Below are 18,940 nucleotides of genomic sequence, written 5' to 3'. Positions count from 1 at the left end.
AGGTAACAGGTTTATTGCACCCTGCAATGAAAAATAAACTCAGGTAAAGAAGGGGCAATCTTCCTTATCCTCAAGTGTCAGGATCATAAAAGAAGTTGGTTGAAAGGGGACAGGCCAATTGAAAAGGGATCTTTAAGCCACAAAGGACCTCATTCAAGCAATTGGAATCAAATTATCATTCGTTCTCCGTTTTTGCCTAGTCCCTCCTCTTTCCTTTTATTATTGGTTTCTACAAGTTTTGGGTTGGAATAAAAAGTTGTAAATACATTCTCCAAGTCTGGTTTTTCATTCGCTGGAGTCTTTCTATACAAGTTAACAAGCTCCACCTCCTGCCTCAAAGCTCAAACAAGTTAAAACAGAAAGAACTACCTCTTACCAGGCTATATTCTCCTATCTCCTAAGAACCATAAACAGCTTATAATTCATGTAAATTTAAACATAAATTAATACAAATTAACATACTTGATTAGATTTTCATCCTCTATTCAATCAATATGGTCTCTAGACATAATATAAATATTTTATCTACCTATCAATAAAAATATCAATATCCAAAACTACAACACAACAAGGACACTTTGTTCTTTCAACTATCTTAAAATGCCTCCCTACAACGATTAAAATATTTTACCTTTCCATCCTATTATCAAAATTTCATCTATCAAACATTCAACCCTTGCGTACGTGTATCCAGTCACGTAGTCATTCCAACGACATTCCTGTCCTAAATAAAAAATTAACATACAGCTGCGCTCCCTAAACAATTTCTTCTGTGTACATGCATCCAGTCACGTATGCACTCCAACTACTTCTTTGTCAACAAAGGATAAAGGAAGCCGACATGTCATTGACCCTAATTTATTACACATACAAACATCTGCGGCATCCATTGTTCCCACCTGCGTACGTGTACATGTGTACTCAAGGACAAACCATATTCCTCTTAACAAAAGACCTATTGTCAAACCTAGCCTCATTTGCATACGCGATCTACGAATTACTTCTACTCCGTGAACAAAGGAATTCCTAGCATTCTTTTATGCACCTGGATCTCCTTCCTTTCACCCTTTCCAGGTAGTTTCTTCAAGTTCATTCACCTGTTCTTCATCGCTTCAGGGAAGGACAAGAAAGGGAAGGTACAAGTTTTTTCAGAGGATGAGGAAGTTAACTTTGTATTCTCAACCATTTGTGTGTCTCCATGAAGTGTTACAAACTTAGATATCAAAGTATATTACCAAAAATATTTTACAATAATTTTTATTCGATGATAACACTAAAAATCACTAGACATATGAGAAAAATCACCATATACTGTATAAAATTATCATAAAATCACTATAATTTATATAAAATCACCATAAATTGTACCACAAATTAGGATAAAATTTGTAAAATTTAATAAAACAGATCATTTTTTATCATAGGGAATTAGCACCAGTGTTCGTGGCGTTTGCGGTCTCACCTACTCCCCTCTAGTTCGGAAGTTTAATTCAAACTCTGGTTTGGTAGGATGGCCATATAGGCTTGGTAGGAGATGGTAGGAATGGCCCTATATCTGTCAGTAAATTTATTTTCTAGATCTGGCAACACTCTATAAGTTGAATGCGAAAGTTGATAAAATGCGAATTCTGGCAATACTGCAGTTAGTTCAATTGTATGATCTGGAAATTGATCCAGAAAGCTTTTTTCGTATCAAGTATAGTTTGCTGGATATTTGGAGCCTTGTGCAGAGTCGTTTTTGCGTGTGATTAGTGCCATACTAAAGACTTCGACTAACATTTGTTTCCTGCAGTAGTCCAGCCTTTAGTATGATGCTAATCATACATCAAAATGATTCTGCATAAAGCGGTTTGATTCTTGCAATTGTTAACATATTGCGTTATCCACAAGTCCGTTGACACAAGTAATGTTATTCCTTGGTGGTTGGTGTAAGGGGGATAGGCGACAATAGATGGCAGCACTGTTCTCCTACACAAGTAACGTATTTTTATATTTTCTCTGCTGCTTCCACAAATTTAATGTTAGAGAGTTTAAACTTTCTGAAAAGAAAGTTCAAACCTATTCTAAGGGAACAATCCGTGTCAATTTTGGATATTGTGACGTTAGTGCATTCCTCGGACTAGAAGCAGGCAAAGACAAGGTTGAAATCCGGTTAAATAAAGACGAAGAAATTTACATATAGTAGCATACTTTCCCAGAGTTTTGCTTTGTCTGCTCTGAAGCGCCACTAGAGCCTAGTGACGATTTTTGTAATCTCCTATCTACTATCTTGGTCACTGAAGCTAAATATCTGTGTGTATCGGTTGAGAGACTTATCTAGCCCACCTTATCAGATACCTACGCAGGTTGATAGCCTCTTTGGCCCACCTAGACCACTATCCAAACGGGTGGTCTTCTTCAAACCTGTAACCTAGACGACCTTCGCTATGGCTTCTGGACAAGGCACTGGCCATACTGGACTACCTCCTGTTGTTGCTCAGGGCCCTTCTCTGACGGTGGCAAAGATCGACAAACGAAAAGCCCGCCAAGAGTCAGAGCCGAGCAGTCCGACGGCTCTCTCCACAACAGCTGCTACCTTTTCTGCTGCGCTCCAGATGACACCTCCAACCAAACGTCATCATACACTGAGTGAGTCCTCGTCTGCGTCTAGCAATATGGATATCGAGATTCCAGGAAAATCATCTAAACCAGTAGTCCATTCTTTTCTTCTTACCAACTACGACGTTAAATACCATGATTTAAAGCAGATCTACTTACGTCTACTGAAGTACGTACCACGATCGGATGTCAAGCAGCTAATACCTACCAAGAATGGTATTATCATCCGATCGACAGATCCTAACATGGCAACCACTCTCCGTAACACCTACTCTTTCGAGATCTTTGGCACCTCGGCAAACCTTCAAAAGCTTTCATCAAACCGGGCATAGCAACCTCCACCTCCTCGCAAGCCTCCAGCTCTATCTGTTGTAATACGAGGAGTAGATCCCCAGTTCACGGATGCCGAGGTCGCTGATGAACTTAGGCTGGAGGGTCATTCAATCCTGAAATGCCTTCGCATAAAGAACGCATCCGGACCCACTTATATGGTCCGAGTTCCCACAAACAGTCAAGAGACCGTGGATGCAATGGTGCCTACATATACCTGAAACGACATCGGGTGGAACCGTCTCACTCACCTCCGCCTCTTCCTGTATGTTGTGAGCGATGTTAAGCTTATAACTCACATCACACTAACGACTGCAGGAACCCTTTCAAATGCGGGTACTGTGCAGGTTCACATTCCACCAAGTCTTGAACCAATCTCAGTAATCCACCGCAATGCTCGACCTGCCCAGATCAGCATCCCACGTATAGCTATAAATGTAAGGCCAAACCCGCTGCAGAGAAGCTAAAACCAGACCTCACTGTACCTATCCGTATTCATAACTCCTATTCTACTACTCCGCCTCCTAGCTCTGCACAACCGATCACCGTCGACAAATTGTTGTCATTTCTCGCTGTTACCTTGCAGAACATACATCCATTTCTTCGTCAACATATGCTCCAACAAGTACAACTCGCTGCTAAAACTATCCTGCATGTCAACTTCACTGGCACTTACTCCAACAACTACGCTCATTTTCATTCTACAGTCCATGAATCTGCAGTATAACTTCTCTCCTCATCTATTCTCGTTATTTTTCATTATGGCAGTAAATTTTCTCTTTCTGAACATTCGATCTCTACAAAAAACAAACCTTTGTTTGAGCAGCTACTTCTGGAGGAACACGTTCATTGTTTTCTTCTCAACGAAACATTTCTTACTCCTAAAATCTCATGCAAACTCTCACCCTATCACATTCTTCGACATGATAATACCATTCCCACCCGCCGTGCTAATGGTGGCGTAGCTATTGGTTTTCCGCACTCTATTTCACATAGAGTACACGCAACTGGCGATACATCACTGCCTGAACATCTTACCGCTACTTTATATTTCAAATAATGCTACGTCACTGTTGCTACCATTTATATACGACCAGGCCATCCTATTCCTTTAAGTTTCTTTCAATATATTTCTGAGAATTTTCGGACCTACATCATAATGGCCGACATTAACTACCATAGCCGCTCAGATAATCAAAAACGCACCTTCTGCAATTATATTCAGACCCAAACGACGGAATTTATTCATCCCATTCCTAAACCAACTCGACCGGCTTCGAATACAACTCCCGATATAGTCATAACATCACCCAATATTCTCTCCAAGCTCACTCTTTCTGTGCTTGACCCGCTTGGGAGCGATCATGTCCCAATTAAAGCTACTCTTCAAAATCCAGGTACACCTCAACCCGCTCACCTGAACTATACGACACTATTGATGAGATTACTGATAGTATTCATCAGGCGTCCTTGCAGTACATCCCTCGGACTACAATTGATCCCTATAGACCAAAATTGCCACCACAATACTTACATTTAATACGTCGTTCCCGTCAGCTGCATCGTGATTTTACTCGCACGGGCAATCTGGAATCGCTTCGGCAACATCGCCAATACCTGCGGGCGGTGCATAACTACCTCGTTGCCTATGAGACCAGAAGCTGGATTAAAACCTGTAATACTTTCTCTGATACAGCACATCCAACTAAGTTCTGGAAACGCTTTCATCAGCTCACTGGTAAAACTTCTCACACATCATATCCACTCATTCTCAATGATACGCCCTTACACACTGACATGAACAAAGCCAATACCTTTGCTGATTAATTTCAAGATGTCTTCACGCCACTTGGACCTGCTCTATCTGCTCGCACTCATCCTACCGACCGGTTCAATCTCAACTCGCCTTCATTCCAACCGCATTTTGACCATCTTCTACCCGACAATTCATCTTTGACAGCTCCTGTCACCGTTACAGAAATCACCACCACCGTCTCTCGTAAGCGCAACACCGCTCCAGGGCTAGATTCTATTACGTATCGCCATATCAAGGAAGGACCCTACATTCTCCATTATCTTCTATCTCTCATCTTCACGTTCATCCTCCGTACTGGTTTTATCCCTAACGGCTGGAAAACATCCAAAACCTTAATGTTCCTGAAACCGAACAAACCAGCTTCGTATGTGTCTTCCTATCGTCCAATTCAACTCACCCTCGTTTTCAGCAAAATACTTGAACGGATACTGGTCTCTCGCCTCCACACACATCTTGCCGATCACAACCTAATTCTCCTTCATCAGGCTGGATTCCGCCCAAACTACAGTATCAATGATCAACTCCTCCGTCTGACCACGTTCATCACTGCTCAGTTTAATTAATCTAAGCCTTCCTGTCTCGTCCCTTTCGATTTAGAAAAGGCTTTCGATAAAGTGTGGCATCTCGGCCTTCTGTTCAAACTATTTTCTTTCCGACTTAAAATCTGTTACATTCGCTTCATTTACCATTTTCTCTCTAGCCGCCTGACCTATGTTTCTATCAATAATGTCCTATCTCACCCTATATTTATCCACTTTGGAGTTCCTCAAGGCTCTGCCCTGTCCCCGCTACTTTACTTATTGTATGTTGCTGACTTTCCTGCTCTTCCTCCAAACGTCAGTCTTTTTCAGTATGCGGACGATACGGCATTCCTGGCAACGGCGACAACTATTCACAATATCAACCACATCCTTCAAACTGCCATAGACGCATTCATTCAGTGGTGTGATATGTGGCGCCTTAAACTTAACGCCAATAAAACCAAAGCAATTAACTTTCTACCACCCGGTAAACGTAGTCGTGTCCATCGCAATCCGGCCAACCTCAGAATCGAGATTGCAGGTACTCCCCTTGCTGCAAGTCCCACTGAGACATATCTGGGCATTGTCTTCGACTCCCATTTGAAATGGTCTGCTCATCTCAAAAGTCTTGCTCTTAAAGCAACAAACCGTCTGAATCTACTCAGACGCCTAACTGGGACTAACTGGGGATTAAAATCTCACATCCTTCTTAAGACCTATAAAGCTTTTTACCGACCTGTGTTAACACATGGATTTACGGCTTGGCTTTCTGCACCCGAATCATACTACCGGAGACTCCAAATTCTTGAGCGGCACGCCCTCCGCCTTGCCTTCCGCATAAGATTACCAAGCTCAACCAGAGACTTGTACGAGAAAACGCCTTTTGCGCATATCCTTTACCACCTGGAAGATCTCAGACTTCGGTAGGTTACGAAGCGATTCCAGACTCACCATCCACTATTGTTTGATGCTATGCACCACGAAGCCACTCTCCGCAAACCCTCTTTTATTATACAGCCTTCCTCACTCTCTCTGCTGTTGACTCTATACCATTACGTTCTTCCGCCATATAGTCCGGACTTGCAACTTCTTGATGACTTTCTCATTGCCATCCCCCCACCATACATCACTCCATCTTATGTTGCACAATAACCCTACCGTACTAATTGGGCTACCCTCGTCCTCATTGCGTCCAGAGCAGCTCCTGGACAGAAGATAACCTTCATTCGTCTGTCTAACACTCCTATCTGTGTTGTGTTGTGATGTGAAGTGCACCTCATAGTTTCATTCTATCACCACTATTCAGCTTTTATCACTCTCCGGATGCATTGTTAGATAGTGTTCCTATCCTTTACCTATGCTTATGATTATGGTTAAAGGCCATAATGTCCTGCAATATGGAAAACAGGGTTATAATAAAGTTTATGTAATCTCCTTTGCCTCCCGACAATTGCCTTCCACATATAGTTCATCCTTCATTCTCTTCCCAAATAAAGGGCGTAACCCTTTGGGTGGGTGCTGGCCACAGCTAGCAAAAAAAACATATAGTAAAAGGATCCGGGTTTGGTTCAATGAGTTCAGAAAAACATATACGGAAACGTTATATTCTTTATATCCTAATTACATTGGCGACTTTCCTTCGGGGCAAAAATGTGCCCGTATGGCATACTAGAAAATATTGCTGGAGACCTCTAAGCTGAAAAACAATGTTGGATCCAGTAATTAATTTATGCTGGTTTTGCTGTAAATTATGCTATTAATTTGACGAAAATTAATGGTCCAGCAATCAAATTCCAGCACAACTTTTCTTTTAATTTGGAGTGGAGGGGACGCAAGTTCGGATACAATGTTGAACTCTAGATTCCGTCTCCTTAGGATGTTATGAACATTCATCCCATGAAAAGCAATGGCAAACCACCACGGATTCACCTTGCCAAGGGGCTTTTAGGTCAAATATCTGCCTTCGCACAGAATGTGACACCATCATTCATTAACAGCCATAGAATAACACATTGCAAAATTTTCACCAAGAATATATGCGAGACTGCGAGAAAGTCTCGCGCGAGACGAGACTCAAAATTTTATGCGAGACTTGAGACGAGATTTCGCATTTGCGAGACGAGACGAGACCAACATTTGAGGCTGCGAGACGATACGAGACTTTTCCATTTCTCGTCTCGTCTCGTCTCGCATACATCCCTATAAGCATATAATAACAGCTACCTAGCGAAATTGAACAGGACACACAAAAATTTCCGTTAAAGGTTTTAAAGTTAACTCTATCATGAGGGACGTGCTAGAGGGTATGGTGGCAGGAAAGAGAGGGAGCGGGCGAAGGAGACTACAATTAATGGATGATATAAAAACAGAAGGATCATACGCGAAGACGAAGAGGTTAGCGGAAGACCGTGAAGCATGGAAGCTTCTCAGCTGCGGCAAGCGACCTGCCAATAAGGGCAGAATACCTATGATGATGATGATGACATAAATATAAACACAAGGTTGAAGATGACTTAGAGTTTTATAATTGAGGTTTTTTATTTTGGAAATTAGCGAGCTTTTTCTTCATATTGTTATTTTATGTTATCAGTAAGCCTTTTAAAGAGTTTCAATGCGTCAGAACTTTTTTCTTTGCTTCCTTTGTGAATAATATTAAATAATAATAATAATAATAATAATAATAATAATAATAATAATAATAATAATAATAATAATAATAATAATAATAATAATAATAATAATAACCCTTCGCTATACACGAAATAATATGAGTTATAAGTAACCGTAGTCCAATTACGGACCTTGTGTAGGGTTCCTTCGCTTTTCTCAAGTATAGTTTAAGAAACTCAAAGGTTTGGTTCCTTTCCTCAGTGAACCACAAAACAGCACTCAAACAACGTCAACGGACACATCTCCCGCTGGGAAAAATCCGTCCGTAAATGCTCGTACCACGTTGAGTTATGTCTTTCAAAACCGTCAAGAAGTGGCTGTGATGTTTAGCGATTATTTTTCTTTTCTTTAGTCGTTTTCTTTTAAAACCTTTTTCTTTTACTTTCTCATAACTCAGAAATAGTGAACATATTTGCTGCGAAACTGGAGCAATATGAAACACCTGGCATAAGCGTCTATCCTGAACACGGATTGAATACTATAGCAATAGAATAATAAACGCTGTATAAATAGTAACTATTGACTGTAGCAAAATGAGAGAAATGTACTGTAATAAACACACTCTTAAATTTCGATAAACACAAAGTCTATTGTGTAATAGAGATCGAAAAATATTAGCAATAGAACAATAATGCGTCTAAAATCGCACTGTTCACTGTAACTACGGCTTGATGTACCTAGGTAATTAAAACCACCAAAAACTATTGTTGTAATGTTCTAGAAGCAAATGAAAGCAAAAATCATTATAAAAGTTTAATACAAATGTACGTCATTTTAAGCAGTATAACAATCACTACCCATGTGTCAAAGGGATACTGCAATACAATGTCGGCTCTTGAGGGGATTCAAATCGGTAACAGGTAAACTTTAATATTTAGCACATCAAGGTACGATAAAATTTTTAGACAGGTGTGTACAAGAATTACTATTTTTCGGGATACTCCAGTTTCATCAAACATTTTCATTTCACTAATTGTCTCATCATGATTCACTGGCTTCAGTCATTCCCTCAGTTATGCCAAAGGGTGTAATTGTGAGCGTTAAACTGCAAAGAATAATTAGTATTCACTTAAGTTATAGTATAAAAAATGAAATGTTTAGCAAAGGGACTTCTCTCAATAGCCAGGCACCGTAGCTACATCTATTATTACAGTGAAAACACTCTAAAGCGGACAGCCGTGGGAAATCAAAAATTGTCCGCTATAGAGAGGTGTTCGCCTTCAAGAGGTTTCAGTATTTTATGTAACTTAGTGAGTAAGGTAATATACAATTATAAAAAATATTTTTGCATGAATCACGTATTTACGAATACTACATGCATTATCCTCTGTCATCCAATACTCTGTGTTCGAAGCACAAAATGGAAATAACATGTTATAGTTCTCTGCACTTTGCGCTTATCAGTACTTCCTTCGTTTTCAGTATGGCGCTTTAATATGTGGGGTAATTGCAGTCCTGAAGTGTCCTTTTTGAGACAATATACATACCTGAGTGCATAAAATACTAAACTTGTCTTGTGGTTGGTTAGAGACTCCAATGGGACAGTAACATAACGTGTCATCCCTAACGGCGGGCAACTGCCAATCACTTTTATGTCTAAAACAGCTTGGGTGGGAGTGGGATGCAAGCAAAGGACATAAGAGTGTTGTTAAACAGAGACGCTTCGTCTGGGTTGCTGAGCAGACAGTTGAGGGGGCAAAATATTGTCACAATGTTTCCTTGGTGACACATGCACGAATTGCTAAAAATGTATTTTTACTACACTTTTCAACTTATTTCTAGAGAAAGTGTCCGTAATACGGAGGTAAATAATACCTATAAAAGACACAAAAGGCTGTCCGTGTCCGTACTAGAGAGTGTCCGCTTTAGAGAGGTTTGCCAATATGTTTTTCCCTATTACAGTGTTTGAGGATTACAAAATATGTCCGTTAAGGGAGGTGTCCGCTTTATAGAGGTGTCCGTTAGTAGAGGTTTCACTGTAAATGTTAAAAACATCACGAAACAGAGACTAAGGTCTGGAGATGGATACAATGCGCACACATCAACAGCCAGCTCCTAAAGAAGACACCTAACGAGAAATACGTGAACTACGTGCGCAGGTATGATGTAAAACCACCAACTAACTGAAACCAAATTATTACCAACCAGAGGTAAACTAGCGCCAATAAAAGTAAACTTAGATAATTAAAGAAAATACCTAAGATCTAATTAAATATTAGTGAGGACAAAAACAGCGGCACTTATTAATGTGAGCAACCCAAAATTAGCACAGTACAGATGCGCGTATGGTACAAGGGGATGCGGGATTCAAAACACACCGAAATATTTTAGACCTTCCATGGCGTACAAATAAAATGTCTGATATTGACTATAGGTGAAGTTAACAAGAAATGGAATAATAGAAAGCCTGTTGTTTATGTTTCTATTAGAGCATGATTAAAAATTGGAATATTTAAATTTTAAATTAAATTGAATAAATATGTGTAATAATAAATGCGTTTTTCTTTGCTTTTCCTATTGATTGATTCCCTGATACCGAAAATGATTTTATATTTGGACTGAAGAGAAAAATTTGAGAGCCAGAGCTAATTATGTGAATTATGATTTCCCGGTCTTTTTTTAATTTTAACGTATGTGGACTCGTGAGTGTGGTTTCTTGTTTTGTTGGTTTCTGATAAGTAAAGCAATGTGAAAAGCTTGATACTAGGCATGCGAGGTTAATAATGTCTGATATTCACTATATGTGAAGTAAACAAGAAATGGAATAATAGAATGCCTGTAGTTTATGTTTCTATTAGAGCATGATTTAAAATTGCAATATTTAAATTTTAAATTAAATTGAATAAATATGTGTAATAATAAATGCGTTTTTCTTTGTTTTTCCTATTGATTGATTCTCCTTGATACCGAAAATGATTTTATATTTGGACTGAAGAGGAAAATTTGAGAGCCAGAGCTAATTATGTGAGTTATGATTTTCCGGTCTTTTTTAATTTTAACGTATGTGGACTCGTGAGTGTGGTTTCCTGTTTTGTTAATTTCTGATAAGTAAAGCAATGTGAAAAGCTGGATACTAGGCATGCAAGGTTAATAATGTCTGATATTGACTATATGTAAAGTCAGCAAGAAATGGAATAATAGAAAGCCTGTAGTTTATGTTTCTATTAGAACATGATTAAAAATTGGAATATTTAAATTTTAAATTAAATTGAATAAATATGTGTAATAATAAATGCGTTTTTCTTTGCTTTTCCTATTGATTGATTCTCCTTGATACCGAAAATGATTTTATATTTGGACTAAAGAGGAAAATTTAAGAGCCAGAGCTAATTATGTGAGTTATGATTTTCCGGTCGTTTTTCATTTTAACGTATGCGGACTGCTGAGTGTGGTTTCCTGTTTTGTTGGCTTCTGACAAGTAAAGCAATGTGAAAAGCTGGATACTAGGCATGCGTGGCTAATAATGTCTGATATTGACTATATGTGAAGTCAACAAGAAATGGAACAATAGAAAGATTATTATTTTGCATCTATTAGACGTATTTTTTGATAATATACAAAATGATTAAAATATAAATTAGTAATTTAGAATTGGTATTGAGTTCTTGAAATTGTTGGAGTATGTAGTTTTTATTGTATAGTGTGTTTGCTATCATCAGGATTGATAACAAACTTATTGAAATAAGTATTAAACATTATTACGAATGGGATGTTTGAGATTTGAGTATTTAGTTTTTGATCACTGCCACCGTGCTTTTGTTTTCAAAAACATGTTTGTAACTTCCCTCCGGTCAAAACTCAGTTAAGCAAACATGTCAGGTAGGAAATCAGAGACTTTCTCATTTTATTTTAAGTTCATTGCAGTTCTACTACTTCCGAGGTAGTATGGAGTTTGCATTACAACATAACCGCGGCCAACCCATATATCTGACATAATTCCAACTCTATGTATTCCAAATCGATAAGGATATATATGATTCATAAAAGTGTATACCGGTAGCTGCAAATTAATTAATTTTTTACATTGGGGCTACAACTAGTTCAAATCCAATACCTTTGGAGCATAACCTCGATACTTTTTAATATCCAGACCTGGTAACAGCGTGTGTTTATTGTTTTTATGTTGTAAGCGGTACTGTATGTGGAGGCGGGTGGACTTTTGCTGAGAGGTACTCTTGTTTTACTGTGCGGAACGGATCCTTAGGTTGTAAAATGTACAGAAAAAATTGCGTAAGTCTTTAATTTGACCATATTATATCGAGAACAAAACCCCAGTGGTAATATTCCCGGTGGGAAGGAATTTTAAAAATGGGAATATTCCCGGTAATAGTTAAGAACAGCTACTTCTCATCTCCCGTGCACGAGGATACATCTTACTGTTGCACTACCTAAACACCCTAAGTACAAGGGCAAGAACTCAGTCTATTACCTACTTTTTAACATCCTAGATAGTCAATGAATAATTCCTGAAAGTATGGCGTTTCTCGTCCTTCCCTAAATGGGAAGTACGGCTCCTTAACTATAACCTTCATTTCTTTACTTTATCCTCCGAATTATAAGAACCCTATGACTAATTACTTTATTTTAATATATTATGATTTACTTCTAGGTTTTAAAGAATTTGGAGGTTAAAAAATTTTAAATTATTTGACGGTACTTTATATAACTAATAATTTGATTTTTTAAGTTCCGTTTCCGTTTGCACTAAAAAGTAGGGCAATTGTTTGATATTGAAGGCCAAAACTAGCAAAAGGTAGGATGATTTACGGAAGAAATGAGTTGATAGTGATGTTCAAGTAGTCAAGAAAGTACCAACCATATTTTTTTAAGCCAGTAAGGGATTTATATAAAACGGAAAGGTTAGTGGAAGTGATTTATTTGAGAAAAGAAAGTCAATTGTTGGCAACGAAGATAGAAAACAACGTGCCATGCGGGGCTCTTACCCGTCTTCATTCGCTAACGCTCGCTCCGCAACGCTGTCTGAATTTAATATTGGTAACGTAATTTAACGTATGAAAACATTAAAAAAAACGCATCGGAATAGAATATCGCAAAAAAAGTAGGTGCAAAAGCCGGCCCCCAATGCTAAAGAACAGCCAAAATTAGGAAAGTACTAATTTACAAATGATGAAAAGGAACCATTTTGTAAAGTAATTTAGAATTATGTAGAAATAGAGATGAAGTACTATTAATAAACCCTGAACCACCGTTAGTAATAGACGTCGGTCTGTCTCCTCTCTCTGACTCGAATTTCTGAAGAGGTACTCGGACTTCTTTTACATGTGAATTAAAGCATGGAATTTCAAGAAACAGGTAGAATGAAAGGTCGTGTATGGCAAGTTAGTGCTAAAATATAAAGATAAGTAAGTATCTTGCAAAGTTTGTGAACAAAAGTATGTATGCGGAAATGTTGATAAAATGGTGAGACATGTATCTTCTAGCATTTATCCAATCTAATTGGTTTATAACATTTATAAATTTAATGTGTTTATAATATCAGTAATAAAGTCAAGTCCAGCAAATCCACTTACATATAAATTTAAACTGTTACTATATATTTTTTCGCACATATTTAAATGATAGAACATATTGTAAATAAATATACATTTATGCGCACTCTCAAAATATAATAAACTGTTAATAAAGTAACATAGTACCGTTCAGAATATACATTTTAAAGAATCATCTGTGGACAACAGTAATAATATGCTGTGATAAAAAAATTAATTCCACTTTGAAATCATAATATAGTAATAGAATGCAATTTTCTTTCTGATTGAACATAAATTCCCATTTTGGGAATATTCCCAAAAAATATATTCCCGGGAATTTATCCATCACTAGATAGAAAAAAATGTGCCATGCGGGGCTCTAACCCGCCTTCATTCGCTAACGCTCGCTCTGCAACGCTGTCTGAATTTAACGTTGGTAACGTAATTTAACGTATGAAACCATAAAACAAACGCATGGAAATTGAATATCGCAAAAAGGTAGGTGCTAATGCTAAAGAACAGCCAAAGTTAACAAAGTACTAATTTACAAATGATGAAATGGAACCATTTTGTAAAGTAATTTAGAATTATGTAGAAATAGAAATGAAGTACTATTAGTAATCCCTGTACCATTGTTAAAGAAAATAATAAGCAGACTGTCTCAGTGCAAATTTTGACTGTCATTTGTTAGTTCTCTTTATATATATATATATATATATATATATATATATATATATATATGTATTGAGGGTGAAGGTGTCTACGAACCGCAATGTACTCTGGATACGTGAACTGGCGGTAGTGCTAGAACGAAGAAGTTGTCTCTGAAAAACTTATTTTATTAATAGAAAAGGAGTGTTATGTCCAACATCATGTTACAAGTAATCTTCAAGTGCCTGCAAAATATATTTACATATAGTTCAGATATCGGTTTACTTTCAAATCCTACATTTGCTTTGTATAGAAAAACGTGCTCTGCCAACAGGTTATGGGCCCAGCAAAAATGCAGGAAGTTCGATTGTAAAAATACTCAAAGTGTGAACTGTGGTAACTAAAAAAAAAAAAAAAAAATATGTACCGGTAAGAAGTTTTTCCTACGTGTTTGTGACTAGATTGCTGTACGGGACAACGTGTTTCGTGGTGAACAGTAAGTGTCAAACAATTACACAAAGGTGGACTAGTGGATTGAATTGCCGAAAATGGCGGGACCGGAAACTAAAATTGAAATTTGGTTGGGCAATCCAACTGTTGTCAATGGAAGTCGCAGATGAAAATGCATTTTGAACAATATGAACTGATGTCAATAGTTGATTGTTCAAGGACATGTCTAGAAGTATCTGCGGAACAAAAGGCAGAGGGACTGCAGGCGCTACAAGTATGGAAACGGGACAATGCGAAAGCAGCGGCGTTAATTGCTAGTGCACTGAGTACACAGGTGGCGGATTTAGTGTTAATTTACACAAATGCCAAGGACATATGGGACAAACTTGTTAGTGTGTATGAACAGTCAAACATACAAAGGATAAGTATGCTAATGACAGAGTTTTTTAATTTAAAACGCGATCCAGAAATGGATATGGCTGCTCACGTATCGAAAGCGGAGAAATTGTATCGGACATGAACAGTGAATTACGACGAAGGGGATCGCACGACATACCGGTTGAACTCTTACATGGAAGAATACTTAATTCATTTGGTTCTGAGTATCAGAAGTTTAATAATGTCTGGGAATCAATGAGTGATAGTGAGCGGACTACGAAAAACTTAACCGAAAAGTTGTGTACCATAGAAAAACGTTTACAAACCGTATCGTTATCAGAAAATGCTGCATTTGTTGCTCAAAGATACGTGAAAGGAAAGCGAAGCAAAAACCTTACCAGTCGTGTAAGGGAGAATGTGCATGAAAGTGCAAGGGAGAATGTGAATGAAAACAAAACGCGTAAGAAATGTTATTATTGTTCGTCGACAACCCATCTTCAGAAATTCTGTAAAAAGAAGAAGGCAGATAAGAAAAAACGAACTGAAAATGCAACTTCCTTGGGGGCCTTTTCCAGAGGTGATCAGAGTGGAGCAGCGTTATCTGCGACTAGTAGTGCAGTGCAAGAAGATTCATGGGTTTGTGATTCAGGAGCAACAAATCATATGACTGCGAATAAACATTATTTTGCTTCGTATAAGAAGTTTGCTGTTCCAGTAAGTGTGACATTAGCAAACAAACATTTCGTGTTGGCGAACGAAACAGGTCAAGTAAACATTGAACGGTTCGTGAACGGTAAATGGATTCCAGGTTATCTACAAGATGTGTGGTACGTACCGGAAATTGAAAAGAATTTATTTTCTGTGCGCAGCACGTCAAAACATAATATTAGTGCATCGATAGACAGTCATAAAGTTACATTATGTTGCGATAACGAGGTCATTGCGACAGGTGAGTGGAAACAAAACACGTATATCATGCATATTCGAGTGGTTATTCCGTGTGAACCGGCTGAAGTGAACATTGCAACAACCAAAGAAACGTTACAGTTGTGGAATGAGCGTCTTGGGCATCAAGATAAAAGACATGTTAAAAACATTCTTCAGCAGGCAAACATAGAAGTGAGTGATACAGATACTCAAAGTTTCTGTGATGGTTGTGTGCTCGGAAAAGCACATAAGAAACCGTTGAGGGTAAGACATAACAGGCCACAAAGGGTGGGTGAATTAATAAATGCAGATGTAAATGGTCCAATGTAACGGACAGTGTACAAGGGTTTAAGTATTACGTGTGCTTCACGGACGATTACAGTAAATATCGCAGAATATTTTTCATTAAACAAAAGAATGAAGTGGTGAGATGCCTGAAATTATTTCTAAATGAAGTATCGACGGCGGGGCATACTGTTAAACTGTTCCTAAGTGACGGTGGCAAAGAATTCGACTGTGAAGACGTAAAAGCTGTTCTAAGGGAGCGTGGAATAACACCAGTTTTGTCTGCACCGTATACGCCAGAGCAAAATGGAGTTGCAGAACGTGAAAATCGAACCATTGTTGAGCTGGCGAGGTCAATGCTTTCAGTAAGTGGTTTACCTAGGTTCTTATGGCCTCAAGCGTGTGAAACGGCAGTGTATGTTTTAAATCACACAGGAAAGAACCCTCAAACAGGAAAGTCACCAAGTGAGTTGTGGAACGGCACCAAAGTGATGGTTTTTGACCATCTTAAAGTCTTTGGTACGCAATGCTACGTGCATATTCCAAAGAAGTTTCGTAAAAAGTTCGACAACAAAAGTATTCATGGGTATATGGTTGGATAACTGAATGATAAAGATGGATACAAAGTATACATACCTTCAAAGAAACGTGTTGTGTTGTCACATGACGTGTACTTCAAGCCAGAAAATACTTGCACTGATTTCTTAGAAGTGGTTCCAGATCAGAAGGAAGAATTGGTTGCAGAAGTTTGTACCCAAAAGGAAGAATCTATCCTGGATAATGATCCGATTCTGAAGGAAGAGATACCGTGTACTGACTCCAACTTTGAAAGCGAGGCAGAAGACGCGGAAGATCAACCCACCAAACAACTAAGAAGAGAAGTAAAGAAACCGGCCTGGTTGACTTCTGGTGAGTTCGTTATGGGTTCAGCGTATATGGCAACAAGTGAAATAGGGGACCCAATATCACATAAAGAAGCCATGCAGTCAGCCAACAAGGAACAGTGGTCTCAGGCTATGAAGGAAGAAATGGAGGCATTAAAGAAGAACCATACGTGGGACTTAGTGATGCTTCCAGATGGTGCTAAAGTGATAACAAACAGATGGGTATACAAAAGAAAACTGAACACTTATGGTTCTGTACAAAAGTACAAAGCGAGACTCGTAGCTAAAGGTTGCGGACAAAAGGAAGGGATAGAGTATGAAGAGACATCTAGCCCTGTAGCAAGGTATGATACAATAAGAACTGTATTTGTAGTCGCAGCAACGGAAAGACTACATATTAAACAGATTGATGTGAAAACTGCATTTTTGAATGGGGTACTTCATGAAGAAGTGCACATGAAGCAACCGGAAGGATACGACGATAAAAGTAGTAGAGTGTGCAAGTTGAAGAAGAGCTTGTATGGCCCAAAGCAGGCACCAAGATGTTGGACCGAACGACTCGTAAAGTTTATGATAGAACAAGGAACGAAAGTGAGTGCTGCTGATCCTTGTTTGATCGTTCGACAACTAAATGAAAAAAAGTTAATTGTCTTGGTGTATGTTGATGATGGATTAGTGGTAGGAAGTGATTCTAATGAAATCGACCATTTCTTAAAGCAGTTAAGTAATACATTTGTAATTACTACTGATGAACCTAATAGCTTCTTGGGTATGTAGATCCAGCGTAGTGAAAGGAGATTTTTATAAGTCAGCGAGCATATACCAAAAACATTCTCAAAACATTTAACATGAGTGAAGCAAATTCAGTTGTAACACCATCCGATAGGAGTAGTGGCGGTAGTACAAAGCCGATAAAAGAAGGAACTCCATATCGTGAAGCTGTAGGATGCTTAATGTACTTCGCAGTGGAAACATGCCCTGACATTACTTTCGCAGTTTCTCAAGCAGCTCGAGCCGTTGAACAGCCAACAGAAGAGGATTGGATCAAGATTAAGAGAATCTTCAAGTACTTCTAAAGTACATTCGACTATGGCCTAGTGTATTCATCACACAACACCACGGGTTTAAAAACCTTCAGTGTTGTGGATTATGCCGGAGACATCAAAACAAGAATGTCTACTTGTGGCGTAGTTACAGTGTTCGCAGGAAGTGCAGTAACGTGGTCAAGTCACCTTTAGAAATCAGTGGCTTTGTCAACAACGGAAGCTGAATTCATTGCGGCGAGTGAAGGTGCGAAGGAACTAATGTGCTTAAAGCGATTGTTCAGTATTTGGGCGTGAAATTTGGTGAGAAACCTGTATTATTAGTAGATAACGCTAGGGCTGTGAAATTGACAAAAAACCCAGAATTTGACAAAAGGTCAAAGCTCATCGAAATAAGATACTACTTTGTACGGGAGTGTTATTCAAAATAACAAAATTGATGTAAAGCATATTGCGGGTCAAAATCAGGTAGCTGATATATTTACCAAAGCATTTGAAAAGGTAAGGTTTCAAAGTTTGCGTAAAAATATGGGAGTTTCCTGCAGTAATATGGCAGGACAGTGTGTTTAGGAGGAAGTGTTAAAAAAAAATAAGAAGCAGACTGTCTCAGTGCGAATTTTGACTGTCATTTGTTAGCTCTTTCTTTTTATATATATGTACTCTGGATACGTGAACTGGCGGTAGTGCTAGAACGAAGAAGTTGTCTCTGAAATACTTATGTTAGTAATAGAAAAGGAGTGTTATGTCCAACATCATGTTATAAGTAATCTTCAAGTGCCTGCAAAATATATTTACATACAGTTCAGATATTAGTTTACTTTCAAATCCTGCATTTCCTTCGTATAGAAAAGCGTGCTCTGCCAACAACTACCATTAGTAATAGACGTCGGTCTGT

General features: G+C 38.3%; 2 protein-coding genes across 2 annotated transcripts in view; both read left to right on the top strand.

Moving 5' to 3' along the window:
* Positions 1–2,426: 2,426 nt before the first annotated feature.
* LOC145689815 (uncharacterized) lies at positions 2,427–17,779 on the top strand. Its single transcript, XM_081764023.1, has 3 exons — positions 2,427–2,767; positions 15,272–16,097; positions 16,799–17,779. Exons 1-3 carry the CDS (start codon positions 2,427–2,429, stop codon positions 17,777–17,779), a joined length of 2,148 nt encoding a protein of 715 aa, XP_081620149.1.
* The window catches only part of LOC145691101 (uncharacterized), a 74,546-nt gene continuing 67,660 nt past the window's right edge, over positions 12,055–18,940 (top strand). Inside the window, exon 1 of the mRNA XM_081766789.1 lies at positions 12,055–12,165. The gene's annotated coding sequence lies outside the window, so the exon portion shown is untranslated. The remainder of the gene's footprint in view (positions 12,166–18,940) is intronic.

The sequence above is a fragment of the Thermobia domestica genome, chromosome 7, assembly GCF_964235325.1.
Source record: "Thermobia domestica chromosome 7, izTheDome1.hap1.1, whole genome shotgun sequence".
NCBI classification, from domain to species: Eukaryota; Metazoa; Arthropoda; class Insecta; order Zygentoma; family Lepismatidae; genus Thermobia; species Thermobia domestica.
The sequence above is the reverse complement of the archived record's forward strand: the minus strand, read 5'-3'. Positions and strand labels throughout refer to the sequence as shown.